This window comes from Ovis aries, chromosome 11 (genome assembly GCF_016772045.2).
Source record: "Ovis aries strain OAR_USU_Benz2616 breed Rambouillet chromosome 11, ARS-UI_Ramb_v3.0, whole genome shotgun sequence".
NCBI lineage: Eukaryota > Metazoa > Chordata > Mammalia > Artiodactyla > Bovidae > Ovis > Ovis aries.
This window is the reverse complement of record NC_056064.1, coordinates 10,264,967-10,286,803: the sequence shown is the minus strand read 5'-3', so window position 1 is coordinate 10,286,803 and position 21,837 is coordinate 10,264,967. Positions and strand designations below refer to the sequence as shown.

The following is a 21,837-nucleotide window of genomic DNA, read 5'->3' as shown; positions in this document are numbered from 1 at the left end:
GTGCGGCGTCTCCTGGGAATGAGGTGGCTGTTGGGCCGCCCTGAGGAATAGTAGTGCTGCTGCCTTCCCCTGTGCGCCCTGTTTGTTTAAATCGAGTCCTTTCAGAAGAGGACGTGGCACGGGCAGATGGGCCCAGCCTCCCGCCCTCTCCGTGACTCAGGGAAACGGCCTCCCTGCAGAGCGCGCTTGGCAGTAGGCTGCTGCCCTCCTCCCCCGCCTGGTTCCGTGTGGTGGGTGGGTGGTGGTTACATCCCAAGGAGGGGGCATTGATGGGGTTTAAAATCCTCTCTGCCCTTCTGACGGTTGGAGAAGCTGACGCTTGGATTCTAGCAGAGCTAATAGTCTCTTCGGATGTTAAACAATTGACTCAAAGGGCGGTGAAGGCCACTGATGAGGTATCTCAAATAGGCCTTGTGATGGCCTTTCTTAGCGTTTCTGCGGACATTTTGGCAGACGTGTTTATGAGTGTAGTTCAGTAATTTGCTGGAGATTTTGAGTGTCCTAAATACGCTCAAGAATAGGACTGAAATAGTAGCAGGAGGACTTTTTTTTCAGCCATGTCAAATAATGAGCCTCAAAGATTTAGGTTAAAGTTGGGTTTTTCCTCCTCGTGGGTAAGATACGCTCTTGGAGAAAGAAATTAACCATTAGCGGTGTGTTTCAGTGGGACCACCTCAACAGTGTGTAAGTTAGCTGTGTTTGGGAATACAAGTATCTCAAAGCTGAAGCATCGTGTCTTGTCACTGCGTTAAGGTGTCTACGGCATTCAGTATCGGTTAATAACCTCCCCAGTACTTTGTTGCTAAGTATAAGCTACAATGATGCTTCATAACCGCACAAATACAATAAAGGATAAAAGAATTTTCGTTCTGTGCCTTTCATTTTAAGAGAGAGATGTAATGTTTTTTCCAGAAAGATCTTGAGGAACTATTCAAGTACACAATTATTTTTAATGCCCTTTTCAGTTAAACATAAAACCCCTATTAGGTAGACAGTAGTTTTGTGTGTCAAGCAGTTTTACTTAGAGAAATTTGCTTAATCATTTTAATTGCTTTTAATGTTTCCCCCAAAGTATATCTCACACACTGAGAATGAGAAAAGAATCTTTGGCAGTTAAAATAGCAGATAGACTATTCTGCAAGAAAAGCCCCACCACCATGTCATCAGAGTGAATATTTATGGTTGGCAAAATTTCATTATGTTTTGTTAAGCTAAATACTTGAAGATGTTCTGTATTCTGCAGCATTTGAAATGACCTAATAACCAGTTTAAACACGAGCTGCTTTGAAGCTTTTTTGGAAGTACGCAAATTCTAAATTAAAGATCTAAAAGTGTTGCTGCTCTATTATACAGTTAAAGCAGTAGCTTTAATCAACTTATATTTCCAGTCTCAGAATCCGGGATACAAATGAGCTATAATATGAACCCGCAACCAAAATTTTATTAATAAGAGTCTTGCATTTTCAGACAGACCACTAATTTTAAATATACGGTCAGAATCCACAAAGCAATGGATTTTAGTTTGGATATTTGGTGTGGAATATGTAACCAAAAGTGCACTGAGATTGCTAAAGTGACTGCTGTGTCATCACGCAGAGAAATTAATGCCTGGTTTTCACAGTCATTTACAGTATACCAACTCATTTTGAACACTGTATCCTTCAGTAAATCTAGAATTTTTCAGAGAAAAAAATGTACTAGATGATAACACCAAAACCCAAATCTGTGCCTTAACTAAGGATTTTTGGCTGAGATAATGAGAGAGCTTTTTATGGTAGTACACTGTTCTTGTTAATGTGTAGAAGCAGGACAAAAGGTTATCAATACTTTTTTTATAAGCCCTAGAGGCTGAGTCACTGTTAACGGTTACCTGAGCAGTAACTAAATGGCTTTGTTTTCAAGCACCTCCTTAAGGTAGAGAAGATGGGGGGCGGGGAACACTCAGCATTTGTTATCTGGTTTATAAGGCTATCGAACTATGACAAAGTCTTTTAATAAGACTATAAATTTTATTGTCATCATGGCTTATGGTTTCAGAAATCCAATGTTTTAGTAAGGTAGCAATGTTAATAAAATAGTCATTCTTTTGAATCTGAAGTATTTTTAGCAGAATATTCCATAGTAGGTACTTGCTTTGAGTTATACCAAGTGCCAATAGCAAAAACTGCATTGCTTGTCAACTATTTCGAGGAGTGCCAGTTTCTCAAAACCTACACAAGAAAACTTTATTGTCTCCTGATCATTATGCCAGGACCTGTGTTATACAGGACCTGGGTTATACATATCAGTGAGAATGACACATCAAAAAAACTACATTGTAGGATTCCTCTGTAGTTTTTCAGCTTCAAGCAATGATGGATTTAAGGCCCATACCTTTTAACTTGACCTTTTAAAAATAGCCTGAACTAACTGCATTGCAAAAGCCACAAAGTAAAGGCATTTCTCAGACATTAAGAGATTAATTTCGAAGCAGAAGTTTAAACTTAACCCACTGTATCAAATATTTTAAATTCAGATTTTAATGAAATCAAGGATATACTTTAGCATTACCTAAGTAAGATAAGTGGTTTTGCCATTTAAGCGGCGGCTTTGAGAAACATCTCATCGCCCTAGGACTACTGCTGTGAATCCCAGCAGGATTAAAGAACATATCATAGGCCAATAAGTGACTCGGTATCAGTGCCCCCTTTATTTCGATCCTGAACAAGTCACCAATCAGGTAAAGCTCACCTAAAACGACATTTATAAAGCAAGACAATAACTTTCATGGTATTATTTTAGTATAAAATGGACCTTAACATATACTCAGTTATCACTCACTGCCCAGGCCTATTCTAAACCTGATTTATATAGACAAGTTTTATAATGTATCATGGATGGCAATAAGATCTGAATTGAATCTATTCTGCATCAGGATCAACCATGTTCCAACTAAACAGTCAAGTCTACCCCTGTGGGAATACAATCTGGAATCTAGCATATTTTAGGCCCCTCCCAAGTTTTCTAAAGGTTAAATCAGATTGCAGCAGAGGAATGAAGTAGCTCAGAACATTACCTTAAAAAGTCAGCTCAGAAAAGTTGGTTCAAATATAGTGATACACAGAGCTGTGGGGACAGAAAAACCCAGAATAGTACCAACACTACTGATCAACAAAGTCAAATACTGTGTCACAACCTCCCTTTCACATGGAAAAACAAAAGTCAAAAAGAAGCTTGAGAAGATCTACAGAATGAAGGGGTGGGAATGATTGTTATGGGCTCCCCCGCCCCGCCCCGTTCTAAACACGTACAACTGTCTCCTTTCACGGCCTGGAGTTACTGTTTCCAAAGCAGGGCATGACCCACAAACAGGTTCTCCTACCAATTTGAAAATTCTGTTGCGCTGCCGGGGGCGTTCCACAAGTAGCAATGCGCTTGGCTGCAGCGCTGTTGCTGCTCAGTCACTAAGTCATGTCTGGCTCTGCAACCCAGTGGACTGCAGCATGCCGGGATTCCCCGTCCTTCAGGATCTCTAAGAGTTTGTCCAAACTCATGCCCATTGCATTAGTGATGTCATCCATCCATCTCATCCTCTGTCACCTTCTCCTCCTGCCCTCAATCTTCCCCAGCACCAGAGCCGATTCCAGTGAATCGGCTTTTTGCATCAGGTGGCCAAAGTATTGGAGCTTCAGCATCAATCCTTCTAATGAATTTTCAGGGTTGATTTCCTTCAGGATTGACTGGCTTTATCTCCTTGCTGTCCAAGGGGCTCTCAAGAATCCTCCAGCACCACAATTCGAAAGCATCAATACTTCAGGACTCAGCCTTCTTTATGGTCTAACTCTCACAACCATACATGACTACTGGAAAAAACATAGCTTTGACTACACAAACCTTTGTAGTCACAGTGATGTCTCTGCTTTTTAATATGCTATCTAGGTTTGTCATAGCTTTTCTTCCAAGGAGCAATGTCTTTTAAAATTTCATGGCTGCAGTCACCATCTGCAGTGATTTTGCAGCCCAAGAAAATAAAATCTGTCACTGTTTCCAATTTTTTTCCATCTGTTGGCCATGAAGTGATGGGACCCAATGCCAGAATGTTGAGTTTTAAGCCAGTTTTTCCACTCTCTTCTTTCATCAAGAGGCTCTTTAGTTCTTTGCTTTCTGCCATTAGAGTGGTATCATCTGCATATCTGAGGTTGTTGATATTTCTCGTGGCAATGTGATTCATCCAGCCTGGCATTTCACATGATGTACTCTGCATAGAAGTTAAATAAGCAGGGTGGCAATACACAGCTTTGAAGTACTCCTTTCCCAATTTTGAGCCAGTCCATTGTTCTGTGTCCAGTTCTAACTGTTGCTTCTTGACCTGCATACAGGTTTCTCAGGAGATAAGTAATCTGGTATTCTCATCCCTATAAGAATTTTCCACAATTTTTTTTGTGATCCACACAGGCTTAGATGGTAAAGAATCTGCCTGCAAATGCAGGCGACCTGGGTTTGACCCGTGGGTTGAGAAGACCCCCTGGAGAAAGGAATGGTTACCCACTGTAGTATTCTTGCCCGGAGAATTCCATGGATACAGGAGCCTGGCAGGCTATAGTCCGTGCGGTCACAAAGAGTTGGACACAACTGAGTGACTAACACACTAAAGCAGAGTCAAAGGCTTTAGCATAGTCAATGAAGTAGAATTAGATGTTTTTCTGGAATTCTCTTGCTTTCTCTATGATCCGACGGATGTTGGCAATTTGACAACTGGTTCCTGTGTCTTCTAAATCCAGTTTATACATCTGGAAGTTCTTAGTTCATGTACTGTTGAAGCTGAACTTGAAGGATTTTGAGCATTACCTTGCTAGCATGTGAAATGAACGCAATTGTATTATAGTTTGAACATTCTTGGACATTGCCCTTCTTTGGGATTGGCATGAAAACACCTTTTCCAGCCTTGTAGCCTTGTTGCCTTGTTATGGTATTATAATAAACTCATCCTAAGAAGAGAATATTAAGGACCGACATTTGGTAAAGTTTTGGCTAATGGAAAGTCAAGGAAACGTCAAGGAAACAGGATTTACTTGGTTACCAAACACTTCAGTGTGTAACAGTGAAAAATAATGTTAAGGGGCCTCCCTGGTGGCTCAGTGATAGAGAATCCACCTGCTAACGCAGAAGACATGGAGGATCCCACATGCCACGGAGAAACTAAGCCCGTGAGCCATGACTATTGAGCCTGTGCTCTAGAACTAGGGAACTGCCACTACCTCCTGGGCCCATGCCCAAGAGCCACCGCAGTGAGAACGCTGCACACCACAACTAGAGTAGCCCCCACTTGCTGCAACTGGGGAAAAGCCCGCGCAGCAGTGAAGACCCAGCACAGTCAAAATAGTTTTTTAGAAAAGTTACAATCTTCTGAAAAGGCTTTCTTTATTTGGCTGCACTGGGCCTTAGCCGCAGCACATGGGATCTTTTTTTAGTTGAGGCATACAGGATCTTTAGCTGTAGCATGTGATATCTTGTTCCCTGACCAGGGGTCAAACCTGAGCCCCCTGCACTGGGAGTGCAGAGTCTTAGCCACTGGACCACCAGGGAAGTCCAATCTGAAAGTCAGCTTGATTGAAAAGGTTTTAAAAAACATCTTTTATATGGAGAAATCAATTCTGAATCGTAAAGAGCTCAGGTTCATCCCTGTGAAGTGATATATACAGTACTGTTGCAAATGTAGTGTGATCTGAATATGTACCAAATGTAGAAATTACTGTTTTTTTTCAAATGCCTTAAACTTCGATGTGTCATGGTGATAAAAGTGCATTAGGTAAAATAAACCCACAACCTGTGTACTTCCTTTTCTTTGTTGCTTATATTCCAAATAACTGAATTTAATGTTGTACAGTATATAACCATCTAATTACTATTCATTCTATAACACTCCAATAATTGAAAATATGCCAACTTCAATTTTTTTCCTACATCATATTTACTGATTTACATTTTTTCTTGTCTAAGCCAGTCCTATTAGCACCAAAAGGCATGAAAAACGTCTCTTTGGGTTAGGTCAATCAATATATAAAGTTGGTCACTCAAATAAAGCTTTGCACGGGGTGAGAATAAAAACTAACCAGATGAACAGTGCTTCATGTCTCCATATTTGGGGACTATCAAGCTAAGCCATCAGATCAGATGTAGAGATGAGATAATACTCATTACTGCAGAGGCCTTAAAAATTCCATTTCTTGAATGGGAACTAGATGGAGTAGCAAACTAGCACAAAACGGCAGCCTATAAGCGCTCACGCTGTAAAAAGAAAACTCTAGTCCAAGCTGACTTTCAGATTTTCCTATCTGTAAAAATGAGTAGCACTCAAATTATCATTCATATGACCTATCTAATCTTAATCCAAATTACAGAACTGGAAACCTCAAAACCCTTCAAAAGAGCCCTTCTCAAGGTGACACTGATAATCTTTCCATTGTTTATCCCTTAGTCCTCTCTCCAACCACACAAATTCTGTCACTGCTTATGTTCTAGTCCAAGTCCAACCCTTACTTAAAAATATACCTTCAAATCGATTTGCCTTACTTCTTCAGCTACTATAGCATTTATCAACTGTACTACCTATTTGATTTGAAGCCCAGGCCAACTTACCTTGTGAATAATCACACCTGGAGTTAGCACAGCATTTATAAATATCAACCACATACAAAAAGCACCACATCACGTGTCAGGTTATATTCTGGGTCATCCCATCTTATTTCTTATGATTTAGCTGAGCACCAAGGCAAACTGGGCTAAGAAACATATGTTAGATTTTATCTGGACAAGTAAAATAGTTGATTATTTGAAAAATCTTCAAAGCTTCATTAGAGTTTTATATTATTTGTATTTTCAGGCTTCCTTTAATGTAATACAGGCTACTTTAAAAATCTTTGGGAGAATAAAGATAACAAATTAAAGTCTTTTTTAACAAATTAAATTACTGCTGTGTTCAATCCTGTCAGGTCTGCTATAAAGAAAAGTTGGGAATTCCTTGGTGGTCCAGTGGTTAGAACTTGGCGCTTTCACTGCTATGGCCTGGGTTTGATCCCTGGTCAGGAAACTAAGATACCACAAGCTGTATGGCATGGCCAAAAATAAATTTAAAAAAAAGTGAAAACCAAAAACCCCTTAGTAGTTCATGAAATTCTTTTCAATTAAAATAATTTGAATCAGAATGGGCTTATGAAAAGCAGCTTTTCTGGAATCAAGTGCAAGTGGTAAAAAATGAAATCAAAAGAGTATTTCTTGACATGCAAAAATTATATGAAATTCAAATTTCACTGTCCGTAAAGCTTTATTGGAACACAGCCTTATCTGTGTATGTACTGCCCATGGCTGTTTGTATATTACAACAGCATCGTGGCTGCAACAGACTGTATGCCTTGGAAGTTAAATACTTACTGTCTTATCTGGCCCTATCAAATTCATATGTTAATTTTATTAATTTCATTTCTTGCAGACAATTTAAAATGACAGAAAAAGAGTAGAATATCTAAATATGTAAATTAACATAATCATGAGACACTTTCTTGTCTATATTTACAAGGATATTTTTGAGGGACCACATTCATACAGTACAGTGAGAAAGGTTGTAACAACACTACATTGCTGTTAGGAATGTAAAGTGGTTCACCTGTTAGGCAACAGGAAAATCAAAAATCACTTCCACTGATGTAAAGAATTTGACCATAAGAACATATCACAGTTTACTTAAACATTTCCCCCTATTGATAGCTATGTATTTAATTTTCAAATTTTTACTACTAGAAATATTTTAATAACTATTGTAATATAAATCATCAAACTGATTCTAAATCTCTAGGAGTCAAATTTTACTAGAAACAGAATATTTTATATACTCTGAGAGTTCCTAGGATATAAATTTAAAGTTGGGCTTGCTGCGTCACAGGTTGCACACATTTCAATTTTATAAATATTGCTAATATGTCCTCTAAGAGCAATTTATCCTATGCCAACACTTTTCAGGCATGTTAATTGTTGCCAATATGATGGAAAAGAATGGGATCTCATTTATTTTCAACTACATTTCCTGAATTTCTAGTAAGACTCACAAAATGACTGACCATCTTCTTTGCCCACATTTCTATGATAACAGTCATCTTTATTTTATTCAGTAATTTAAAGGTGAATCCTCATTCTATTTTTTTAATGGAAAACCAATTATTTTCAGCCTATTACTCTTATATATACATACATACACGCACACACACACTCAATGTACCAAATAAAGTAAGACTGTTTGCCACCCCTCTCAGATTTCTAATTCTGCCTTTACAGAATTTTGTTTTCTGTCAAACTTCAACATGAGTCAGTCATAGGTATACACATACCCCTCCCTCTTTTTTTTTTTTTAATATAAAACCCCTCCCTCTTGAACTTCCCTCCCAATCCTACCTCTCTAGGTTGATACAGGGCCTCTGTTTGAGGCCTCTGCAAATAAATTCTTCAGTACCATCTTTCTAGATTCCGTATATAAGCGTTGCTAAGCTGCTAAGTCGCTTCAGTTGTGTCCAACTCTGTGCAGCCCCATAGATGGCAGCCCACCAGGCTCCGCCGTCCCTGTGATTTTCCAGGCAAGAATACTGGAGTGGGTTGCCATTTCCTTCTCCAATGCGTGAAAGTCAAAGTGAAGTCATGTCCAACTCTTAGCGACCCCATGGACTGCAGCCTACCAGGCTCCTCTGTCCATGGACTTTCTAGGCAAGAGTAGTGGAGTGGGGTGCCATTGCCTTCTCTGATATAAGTGTTAATATATGATATTCATCGTTCTCCTTCTGGCTTACTTCACTCTGTATAATAGGCTCTAGGTTCATCCACCTCATTAGGACTGACTCAAATGCGTTCTTTTTTATGGCTGAGTAATAGTCCATTGTGAATATGAACCACAATTTCTTTACCCATTCATCTGTCACTGGACATCTAGGTTGCTTCCATGTTCTAGCTATTGTAAACTGTGCTGCAGTGAACAATGGGATACATGTGTCTTTTTCAATTTTGGTTTCCTCAGGGTATATGCCTAGGAGTGGGATTGCTGGGTCATATGGTGGTTTTAGTCCTAGTTTTTTAAGGAATCTCCATACTATCTTCCATAGTGGCTGTATCAATTTACATTCCCACCAACGTGCAAGAGTGTTCCCTTTTCTCCACACTCTCTCAGCATTTGTTTGTAGACTTTTTGATGATGGCCATTCTGTCTGGTATGACGTGATATTTCATTGTAATTTTGCTTTTCATTTCTCTAATGATGAGCGATGTTGAGCATCTTTTCATGTGTTTGTTAGCCATCTGTATGTGTTCTTTAGAGAAATGTCTGTTCCTCTTTAAGAACAAATTTTTCCATAACCACAACCTTTCCTCCAAGGCTCTTTCCACCTTAACTAGATTCAAAATTCCTCTACTTCCCTCACAGTCCTCTCAGTAGAAATCTATTTTTCTTATCAATACCATTGTCACAATTACCTCAAAGATGTAATAATGTCATTCCCTGCCAATAAATTCATGTATAGTACCAAAGTGAAAGCTGCTCAGTCATGTCTGACTCTTTGCGACCCCTTGGACTGTAGTCCATGAAATACCCCAGGCCAGAACTGGAGTGGGTAGCTGTTCCCTTTTCCAGGGGATCTTCCCAACCACGGATTGAACTCAGGTCTCCTGGACTGCAGGTGGATTCTTTACCAGCTGAGCCACCAGGGAAGCCCACATAGTACCAAGTAAGTCCAAATTCCATAACTTGGCTTCCAAAGCCTTCCATAGTCTGTCTTCAACCAATATTTTCAGCCTATTACTCTTATATATACATACATACACGCACACACACACTCAATGTACCAAATAAAGTAAGACTGTTTGCCACCCCTCTCAGATTTCTAATTCTGCCTTGATTTATGCTGTTTTTGGCACCCAAGTGTTTACTGGAAATTCTTACCTCAAGGAGAGTTCTTCCTTACAAAGTAATGCCATTAAATAAATACAGTTGACCCTTCAAGACCTCCGTGATCTGGGGTGCCCACCCTCCCTGCAGTTGAAAATCCTCTTATAACTTTACAGTCAGCCCTCCATATCAGTGGTTTCGCATCTTCAGATTCAGTGAACACATGTAGTATTCAATACTCTACTAGGTATTAATTGAAAAAAACAAAAAACAAAAAAAACTTTGTGTATAACAGGTTCCCTGGTAGCTCAGCTGGTAAAGAAGCGACCTGCAATGCAGGAGACCCCAGTTCGATTCCTGGGTTGGAAAGATCCCCTGGAGGGCATGGCAACCCACTCTAATATTCTTGCCCGGAGAATCCCATGGGGTCCATGGGGCCACAAAGAGATGGACACGACTGAGCGACTAAGCACAGTGTATAACAGAACCCATGCATTTCAAACCCATGTTAAAAAAACACCATTTTGCAACCGTAAGAATACAACTGATTCAGGCAAGAATAATCAGCTGATAAATTCGGAGGGTTAATAATTTATGAGGAATAGGCTATTTCATATAAAGTAGTCTTCCCACAAACTACTTTTTAAGAGTAACTAGACTGAAGAAATAAAAAAAACCACCCTATCCAATTAATCAAAATTAGGGAGAAGGCAACGGCACCCCACTCCAGTACTCTTGCCTGGAAACTCCCATGGACGGAGAAGCCTGCTAGGTTGCAGTCCATGGGGTCGCTTCGAGTCGGACATGACTGAGCGGCTTTACTTTCATTTTTCACTTTCATGTATTGGAGAAGGAAATGGCAACCCAATCCAGTGTTCTTGCCTGGAGAATCCCAGGGACGGGGGAGCCTGGTGGGCTGCCGTCTATGGGGTCACACAGAGTCAGACACGACTGAAGCAACTTAGCAGCAGCAGCAGCAGTATCACCAATAAGGGGCAAATATCATATTCCTCCAGATTTGATGCCTTGGCAAAAATACTGCATCACCTATGTAGTATTCCAGTAACAAATGCAAAAGCATGAGGAAACAGCGAAATCCAAACTGAGGACATTCTGTCGTATAAAATAACTAACCTGTATTATCTTAAAAAGTCAAAATGTGATTCAAATATGTTAAATGTGAAAGACAAATACATGGAGGAAAGGACATGGAGAAAAGGGAACCCTCTTACAATGCTGGTGGGGATGTAAGCTGGCACAGCCATTATGGAAAACAGTATAGAGGTTCCTCAAAAATTAAAAATAGAACCTAAGACCTAGCAATTCCACTTCTGGGTATTTTCTGAAGAAAACAAAGACACTAATTCTAAAAGATATATGTATCCCTATGTTCACCGCAGCATGGTTTACAACAGCCAAGATATGGAAGCAACCTAAGTATCCATTGATGGATGAATGGATAAGAAGATGTGATACAAATATTTACAATGGAGTATTAGTCATAAAAAAAAAAAAGACACCTTGCCATTTGCAGTAACGTGAATGGATCTGGAGGGTATTAAGCTAAATAAGTCAGAGATTGACAAATATTATACGATTTTACTTCTACGGGGAATCTGAAAAAATAAAACAAACTAACAAAACAGAAGCAGTCATAGATAAAGGTGGTTAGCAGAGAAGGAGTAGGGGGATGAGTGAAATAGGTGACAGAGATCAAGAGGTTTGTTACCTTCAGGTTTGTTACCTTCACAGATAAAAAATAAATGAGTCTTGGGGATGAAATGTACAGCATGGGGGACAGAGTCAGTAATATTGTAATATCTGTGTATGGTGGCAGATGGTAACGAGACTCTTTGTAATGATATGATCATTCTGTAACGTACAGAAATATCAAATCACTATGTTACATACCTGGAAATAACAGGGTTACAGGTTAACTGTACTTCAGTTTATTTTCTCAATTATTTTTTAAACAGTAGTTGACATAATGTTTAAGTTATATATACATACACATAGACGTATTTTTAAATTTCTTTTCTATTATAAGATGTTATTATAAGATGTTGAGTACAGTTATTATAGGTTATTGTAAGGTACTGAATATAGTTCCCTGTGCTATACAGCATGTCCTTATTGTTCATCTCTTTTATATATAGTAGTGTGTATCTGTTAATCCCAAGTTCTCTACACTTCAATTTTTAAAAAGGTTAAATGTGAAAGACAAAGAAAAACAGAAGACACCTTTTCCACATTAAAGAATATTAAATACAATACATGATTCTTGACTGGATCCTGAACTAGGGGAAAATGCTATTAAGGACCTTACTGGAAAAACTGATGAAATTATAGATATATAGATTTAGAATGTGTGCTTAATAATAATTTACTGGAGTAAAAGAGCTTTCATTCCAAGAATCCACATACACCCCCCACCACATCAAGGGAAATACACTGATACGTATACCTGGGAAGAGAAAATGATAGGGCTAATATGCTGAAACAGTGTCTTGAGCACTGAAGATTCGAAACGACCAATTAACAGTGCTAAAAATGTTCCAAGAAACCATTCCCACTCACCTTACCTCAAAAACAAACATGGATTTGGGTCCTCATGTGATTTTTCAATAAAGGCTTCGTTTCTAATACTCAACAGAAGAATGCCAAAGGAAAGATCTGCAAAAGACTGTTATCTATAAAAATTTTAGATTCTTAAATTTTAGCGAAAAATAACTGAAAACACACATTATGATGTCTTTTGAATCTGAACAACACTAATAGCTTTATTTAACAGACACTGAATGACTACTATGTGCAAAGCACTGTGTTAGGTGCCGTGAAAGATACAAAGATGAAAAAGACACAGTCCCTGCCCACAAGGAGCGTATAATCTAGTGGGGGAGACAGACAAATACACAAATAACTAGAATACAAGGCAGTAAACGACGAGTGGACAAGTGCCGAGCGTGGCCTGAGTGTGATACTAACTAGCCTCAAGGTTCCAATTTGAAACACTGCTGATGTAGAGTTGGCTGCTTTGAAAATCCCATTTCAAGATCAGCATAATAAATGTTTAAATGGTCCTATCCAAGCAGCTGGAGGCAAGACAGTAGGCCAGGTGGAAGGCTGTTTGGAACACTGTCACATTTACATATGTGGTGCTGATACAAGTATGCAGGGACAGCTAAAAAAAGACCATATATGTATCATCTGTCCTTTGGTTAATGGCTATAGCTACTGTTTTAAACAATATACTTTTATATAAAAAGGAATTTGTATAATTCCAGAAAAGTCAACTTAAGGATTAATATTAATTCAACAAAGAATCTTGCCATAGGCAATTTTCTTATTTACTAATTGATTAAGTATTTTCTCTAAATATCTATAAAGCTCTGTAGCAATTAAACAGTTAGACGTATAAGTATTGCTGAGTAAAAACCTCTTATGTTTAGCCTTCTGAAGGAAATGGTCACAAACCTGATAACCTGATAAAATACTACTCTATCAGCAACAAGAAGGCCTTAAAGAGATTTAAGGAAAATAACTTTTAATGCTTCAATGCAAATGGAATACATACTGATTAAATACAATTCAATGTTCTTTGAAAATATCTCACTGACAGCATTTGATGCCAGTCAAGGCCAGCAAAACTGAAGTGAGGAAAATGCCACATATATTGTCTTTCGTTGGTTTCATGTATCATTGCCTATGACTATGGCAACTCAATTTTTTTCTTTGAAACTTCCATTTATTGGTACCGATGAGCTCTGATTTGCTTTTAACTATTATGCTTAAAAACAGCTGCTGACCACTTCCTCTTGGTAGTGCTGTCTGACATAAACGGCAAAGTAGAAACACATTTTCTGGCTGTTTTTCCTACTTCCTGAATTGGAGGGTTCACTGCTTAGCCGGTTTCCTTCAGTGTGTCGCTGTGATCCTGGGACCTCTGCTGCTTCCGCTCAAGGAAACGAGCACGTGCGTCTGATATGGATTTATCATCATTTCTTCTTTGCATTTTCTTTAGGACTTCTTTGGATATTCCATCTGAAAACATTACAAATTAATCCAATAAAATTTTAATTTTGAGTTCAGTATTAGAAATGTTAAGAGAAAGAGATGCTCTTGTTTTTTAATGTTTAGGCGTGGGGGGAAAGGAAATTAAACTTTGCCTTTAAAAAGAAATGATATAAAGTGTGTGGTTAAAAATAAGAGTATAGAGGCCTAAGAACTCAGAAAAATTGACCCTAATTCAAACAAGTAGTGCAGTTATTACTGTTGCTGTTGTTTAGTCGCTAAGTCATGTCTGACTCTTTTGCAACCCCACCAGGCTCCTCTGTTCACGGGATTTCCCAGGCAAGAATACTGGAGTGAGTTGCCATTTCCTTTTCCAGGAGGATCTTCCTGACCCAGGATCAAACCCCCGTCTCCTGCATCGGCAGGCAGGTTCTTTACCACTGAGCCATGAGAAGCCCATAGTGCAGTTATACGCTGCAACAGAACACCCAGCAGTTAGCACTGCCAATGGCACTCCTATAATCCTGGGCAAAATTCCCACCCATTCTATTTCCCAGTGATGTTAAATAAGGATAATGCAATTTGTTCCATCAATCAGCCTCAAAAAGTTTTGCTGGAAAGCTTTTTTCACATGTGAGCTGAGAATTAAGCTTTCTCTCCTAGTTCACTACCACAACTGTTTATGCCTCCTGAAGGAAATGGTCCAAAAAAGCAAAAACTAATGAGACAACTTAGTCATTTCATAGTTAAGCACAAAACTTTCTGGTTGATACGTAGTAATATTAACTACTGCAATTAGGGGGCTAACATTTCAAGAAAAAAAAAAATCTCTTGGGAAAAAAAATGTTCTGAGGTAATATTTCACAAAATTTTTTAAATGAAATAAAAATAGTAAAGCACTACTGGCAAGCAGTATGTCGTAATGGTTGAGTAGAGGCCACAGAATCAAATTTCCTGGACTCAAAATCCAGATACACCAAATATTAGCTTTGAGATTTTCAGCAAATTATTGTATGCTACTAAGTATTTCCTTAGCCATACAGTAGGGATATGTAGTTACTTCATATGGTTATTGTGGAAATTTATAAGTTGTTAGCACATGATAAAAGTTCAATAGATATGATTAATAATGCTGCTGGACAAAGGGGTTAAGAAAAACAGGATTAACTGAAAGGAAAGAAGGAAGTCAAAGTACGTCTGAGGCTCATGACAACTGTTTGCTTTTCTGAGGAGACACCCAGGACCTAAGCTCTGTAACAGCATTTCTGCAACAATATGAGAATGTGGACGCCTACGCTCTAGAACAAGTGATTCACTCACCCTTTCGGTGCTTTACATTTTCCTTATTGGTCCACCTCCTTCGCGCATCTTCTCTCACTTCACGGCGGGCCACACTGCTCAAATCATGTGCATTCAATTCATGCAACTTGGGTAGCAAGTCTCTCACCCATTCATAACGGATTGGACACACAATTCTTGCATAGACTTTGGTGGTAACTAATACCTCATGAAAAATGATCCATTCAAGTTTCGTTTCCTGTTCGTGAAGCTACACAAAAGAATTCGTTTAAGGATGACAACTCAATGACCTGCCTTATTCCAGATTAGACCAACCAAACATTAACAGCCTAAAGTTTTCTGAGTTAATTTTCATATTCTTCAATCAAATAGGAGGCACACATCGACCAATACCTTTATGTAATATAGACATATGCTAAACATATCCTCACATCTCTTTTTTCAGAGAAAAGTACAAGACATCTGTATATTACTTATTCCTACATCTTTACAAAAGGAAGAATTTTCTACAGCTTCCTTTACAAAAGGAAGAAACTTCCTTCTATTAGTAAAACTTAAGGTACTTACTGCTGAGGAAGGATGAATATGAACCGGGCTTCCGCGCCCATCCATTGTGCAAAATGTTCTCCCAACAGACCTAAGAATCGAAAAACCAAAGGATCAAAGACACTTACAGTAAAAACAATTAAATAAGTAGAGCACTAACAATGAAAAATTGTATGTCCTACTACAAGGAGTACTATATTTATTTAACTGTATTTATTTAACTGTCACTAGAACTTCTCAACCAATTCATCCTAAAACTAGTGATTCAGGGAATTCCCTGGTGGTCCAGTGGTAAAGACTCTGTGATCCCACTGCCGAGGGCCTGAATTTGATCCCTGGTCAAGGAACTAAAATCCCTGAAGCAATGCAGTGCAGCCAAAAAAAAAAAAAAAAAAACTAATGAGACAACTTATACAGTCATTTTCAGTTCAGTTCAGTAGCTCAGTCGTGTCCGACTCTTTGCGACCCCATGAATCGCAGCACGCCAGGCCTCCCTGTCCATCACCAACTCCCAGAGTTCACTCAAACTCATGTCCCTCGAGTCGGTGATGCCATCCAGCCATCTCATCCTCTGTCATCCCCTTTTCTTCCTGCCCCCAATCCCTCCCAGCATCAGAGTCTTTTCCAATGAGTCAACTCTTCGCATGAGGTGGCCAAAGTACTGGAGTTTCAGCTTTAGCGTCGTATAAAACTTTCTGGTTGGTAAGTAGTAATATTAACAATAATATGGTATTTGTGCTTTAGAATTTCCAAAATGCTTTCATAATGAAGCATCAAATAAACCTACTAGTTTTGACAGCCAGGTACTTTATTAAAAGATCAAAACTGAGATTCAAATAAATCAGATAGTTTTCTCAAGGTCAAAGAGCTAATGTATGGTGAAAGCAAGTCCCAAACATAGGTCTTTGAACATAAATACAGTATTCTTTATATTGTATTATACTGGATCTCCTTTCAAAGGTATAAATAATTTTGACCATTCTAAAACAGACAATTAGAACAGTTCATCTATAATTTTTCTCTAATTCTTATTAACTTTATAAATTCTTATCCTCTTCTATACTTCCCTACATAAAGGTTATTCCAAAAACTTATCTTAATCACTTATCTTAATCCAAAACGTTAGCTTAATCACACAACTGATTTCCTATAAAACTTTACATATATTCCTATTATAACCCAGGTCAGACTGCATTATAATTATTTGTATATATATCTATACAGTCCATATTTGGACAGTACAAAAATCTTTTTTACTTGAATCATTTGAAAGTTAGTCACCAATCTTATGCTTTATCATCCCCAAATACCTGAGTGTTCATTTCCTATAATCAAGAATATTCTCCTACATAACCATCATAAAACCATCAAAACCAAGGAATTAACACTGATATATTACTAGCATCTAATTCTCAGAACCCAGTGAAGTTTTATCAAATGTCCTAACAATACCCTTTATAGCAAAAGGACCCAGTTCAGAAATCATGTATTGCCTTTACTTTCTATGGTCCTTTAGTCTCCTTCATTCTGGAAAACACCCCCAGTCTATCTTTGACCTTCACGATCTTGACACCTTTAAGGATTACAGGCTAGTTATATTGCAGTATGCCCCTCACTTTGATTTCGTCTGTTTTAAGACAATTAGACTCAGGTCTTTGGCAAGAATATCACAGAAGAGATGCTCTGTTTTCATTACATCCTATTAGGTGGAATAAGATTTTGATTACTTCATTTCTGATGATGTTCACTTTGATTGTCTGATTTAGGTAACATCTGCCAGGCTTCTTCACTAAGAAGTTACTTTTTCCCTCTGTAATTAACAAGAATTTTGTGAAGAGGTGCTCAACTCTGTAAATAATTCCATTTGTCATTAACCTTTTAATTTACTCATTCATTAATTTATATGATCATAGACCCAGGATTTCACATTTTATTCAATCCATTACTATCAGTATTATGAATGTCAAAATATCCCATCTTCGATCAGCCTGGGCCTATTCAAGCTGGCTCCTTTGTACTTGGTCACATGGCCTCCACCTTCACTGATGACCATTTTGCTTACAGGTAAAATAAGATGTTTTGGCCTCACTGTGTACTTTCCCAGACCTATTTCTCCAAAGGTCCTTTATGTGGCAGATGGTTGTTCCAAGTCAAAATCAGCGCAGAGGGACTTCTCTGGTGGTCCAGTGGTTAAGAATCAGCCTTGCAATGAAGTGGACATGGATTTGATCCCTGACTGGGGAACTACGATACCACATCTCTCAAGATCAAAGAGCTAATATATGGTCAAAGCAAGGCCCAAACACAGGTCTTTGGACTTAGATACAGCATTCTTTACATTTATTATACTACATCTCCTTTCAAAGGTATAAATAATTTTCACTATTCTAAAATATGATAATTAGAACAGTTCATCTATAATTTTTCTAATTCCTGTTAATGTGAAATTCTTATCCTCTTCCGTACTTCCCTACATAAAGGTTATTGCAAAAACTTATCAGAGTAAAACCTTAACTTAATTGTCACAACTGATTTCCTATAAAACTTTGCACATACTCCTGTGGAGCAACTAAGCACACACGCTGCAAGCACTGAGCCTGAATGCCACAACGGGAGAGTCTGTCCATGGGCCACAGAAAAAGGTCCCGCATGACCCGGCAAAGATCACAAGTGACGAAACGAAGACCTGACACAGCCAAAAATTGAAAAAGGGTCTGGGCACAAAGTATGCTCATTGCTATTATAGTTATTGCTCCTAGTCCATCTCATAGTGAGGCTACATAAATATTAGACATATAAATACATACACACACACACACACACACACACAGAGTAACACCTACTTTTTATTATAGTACCTATCTATCCATCCACTTAACTATATGAAAAACTGTAATATCTGAAATTTCAATCAATACCACAGGGCTCATTCATGTTTTTAGTATTTCTAACTCCCTTCACCATTTACTTTAATGTCTTCAATTACGTGATCGACTCCTCTGCATATAACGAATCTCCCATCACCACCACTCTTACCCCTTTCCCCACAAAGATGCCCTCCCTCCACTCAGACTCTGACATTCAAACAACCAAACAACTCCCATGTGAGTACCTTCCTCAATCCTGCTCAAGCCCTGACAGTCCACACCAAACCAACCTTCATCAGGGATGCCACCCTCAACCTATTTGGCTTTCACACTCCACAAAGAGCCACTCCTCTGGCTTGGGCACTAACACCCCATGCTGGACAGCTGTCCTACAGACTCCCCTCCTTCCCACATGAGTTTCAATATCCCACTATCAGCCACTGCAGTTCCCCCGGCACGAGGGACAATTATAAGAAGGTTCACTGTAATTGATGTCATCATAAACACAGAGCTTAAATCAAATAGTCTTTATTATTAAATAGTTCAATATGGCCATCAAATCCAGTTACATTTCTCTATCCGTCTCTGCAGCTCTTAGTGCTTACCTTCTCGCTACGTTTTTGAAATAACCCGCACAAAGACATCTTCGCAGGACTTCATGTTTAGGGCCTTCAAAGGTCTCTCTTGGGAAATCACTTTGCTATAGACAGAATACACATGTAGTGGTAAGTCTCACAGAACAATTTGTAACAATCTTTTGGTTTGAAAACTCCATATTTCTAAAGACGTCTGTTTCTGGCCAATATGGAATATGAGGGACCAGATTTACCCTTCTGCTTGAAACAACCAAAAAAATGGACAAAACATATGAAATAATGATTTCCAAAGCACTATATGAAGGACAATGAGTCTGAGAATAAATAAAGGGGAAAAAAATGAATTAACTCCAACAACTGTTCCAGCTTACAGTCAACCTTGAGAGAGATTCTGGACCAAGGTGAAGGAAAGGAAAAACCCGAGTGAAACCTAGAGAACTCCCCGAGTTAGAGAGACAGAGCTCAGAATCCAGAGAGACCAAGATGGCTAGAATTCCCAGCCAAAGTTCAGGAGAGAAGCAATCTGCAGAGGACCCCAGAGATCTACTGGAGGGCTTCCAGAGTTCAACTGAGAACTGATAAGCACATCACTGTGAGGAAATTACCCAAGGCCAGGAAAAGAGCCTCCCAAAAGGATAAGGGACAACAGAGTTGTGTGCACAGGGTCAGGAACGGCGTTTGTTCCTACAAGTCATTCTTCAACACCTTATAATACACACGGTTTTGGGGAGAGAACTCAGAAGGTCTTGCCAAAACGCCACTCAAGGGGAAAAAAAGTCACAGCAATCACCTGTTTAAGCTTCCTGATCAGTTCTCTAAGTTGAGCTTCAACACGAAATGCAGAAAATAAGCACCTCCAGTGAATCCAATGTTTCTGGCACCATGAAGCTGGAGCTCCACTGCAACACAAAAATACTGGTGTCTCCAAAGTATCTTTCATAAGTGAAAGTCTAACATTCTCATTTCTATGACACAACTAGAAACAGATAAGCAACTGTCAGCTCTTTTATGAGACCTGTCCAATTAATAAGAAAGCACTTTAAGGAATATGAAAAAACAAATTAATACACCTCTAAGTGAATTAAAGTAACTTGTAAACAGATTTCTTTATATACATATATGCTTTAACAAATATCCAATCATTTTCTCATCTAAGCTAGTTATACAGAACCAAAATTCTATGAGGTCAGTTTTCAGGAAAGGTTAAGGAGAGAAGAAAGACAAGAGTTAATATTACACAATAAATGATGGTCACAGTCACCTCACAGAGAAATCTCACTAATGCTCACAAAAATACAATGAGGTCAGTATAATCCCCACTGAAACTTCCTGTCTGAAGTCATATTCTTACTGAAGCTATATTTCAAACTAAGGCTCTCCAGTTCAAGGAACTACCTCACATACCTTGATTTGCACTGTTCAAAGATGACGGCTAAAGTTGCAAAGTCATTAAATCCTCCAGCTTTAGCTGCCAGCTCTCGGTGTCTCTGCTCTGCTTCCTTCTGGTACTCTGGATCAACTAAAATGACAGTTGGGAAGGCAGCTTAGTTCCACTCCACAGCAAGCCGCTTTCTTCACTTTGTTTATTCAAGCATACTGAAATCTGCCTCACCCTCTGAGGTGGAGTCAAGAACGACATTAACTCTCTCGTGGGGCAGTGTGGACCTCTAACCACTCCCACAATTCCTTTTCCTCTTCAACCACACTTTGGAGATTTTTGCTAGAATAGCAACATTACTTCTCTTAATGGATTTACCTTTAAAAGAGTATTGGAATTTACTATTTGTTTTTACCATAAGAGTAACCCATGTTCACATTAAAAAAAAAAAAGTAAAAGTTCAGTGTTCCCCACTTTGTCACATTATCCACAAGTCAATCCTCAGGGCTAACCACTGTTAACTATTTACTATGTGTCCTTTAACATATTTTCTACATATATATATATATATATATATATATATATACAAGCATTGTGTATGATGGTTTATTTTCTTCATAAGTTTCTTCTGATACTTATTTTATTTATTTAATAACAGTTTAACCTAAGTATGTATAGAACCATTCATTCGCAAACACACCTACATTGTTACTTCTCAGGGGTATAACGATATAACACAATTTAACCTGCCTCTATTTATCCAATTCCTAATTACAGACAATTAGATAGGACCATCACATATGTAAAACCAAAATACTACAAACTTTTCTCTTTTAATTTTATACTGAAGAATATCATGCATACAGAAAACTACATAGGTTCTGTATATTCACAAATCCAACATACCAATGTACTCTACAGCCAGATCAACAAACAGAATATTACCAGCATCCCAGAGCCTCTTCTTCACTCTCCTTTCACTAACTACTCAGCCCCCTCCACAAGGACAACCATATTCAGGCTTTTAACCCAATGAAAGGGCTTTACTTGTTTTTAAACTTTATATAAATGTACTTTATGCGTCTGGTTTCTTTTGCTCACCCTTATGTTCCTGAGATTTATCTATTAGTGTCTTTGACCCAATCCCACTCAGGAATTATATGTTCACTGATTGCCCAAGTTTCCCACACAGCCCTTTACCCAGGCTAATCTCTTTCAGAGTCCCCTAGCCACATTTTT

At 38.5% G+C, this 21,837-nt stretch overlaps 1 protein-coding gene across 4 annotated transcripts in view; it reads right to left on the bottom strand.

Annotated features, from left to right (window-relative positions):
• Window positions 1-12,650: 12,650 nt before the first annotated feature.
• The window catches only part of DHX40 (DEAH-box helicase 40), a 46,221-nt gene continuing 37,034 nt past the window's right edge, over window positions 12,651-21,837 (bottom strand). For all 4 annotated transcript variants that reach the window (XM_004012409.5, XM_060395128.1, XM_012185213.3 and 1 more), the window contains 6 exons: window positions 20,625-20,739; window positions 20,011-20,119; window positions 19,230-19,324; window positions 15,779-15,848; window positions 15,233-15,461; window positions 12,651-13,942 (listed from right to left, as the gene is read on the bottom strand). In XM_004012409.5, coding sequence (XP_004012458.1) covers window positions 13,803-13,942; window positions 15,233-15,461; window positions 15,779-15,848; window positions 19,230-19,324; window positions 20,011-20,119; window positions 20,625-20,739 — 758 coding nt within the window. In that variant the 3' untranslated portion in view covers window positions 12,651-13,802. The remainder of the gene's footprint in view (window positions 13,943-15,232; window positions 15,462-15,778; window positions 15,849-19,229; window positions 19,325-20,010; window positions 20,120-20,624; window positions 20,740-21,837) is intronic.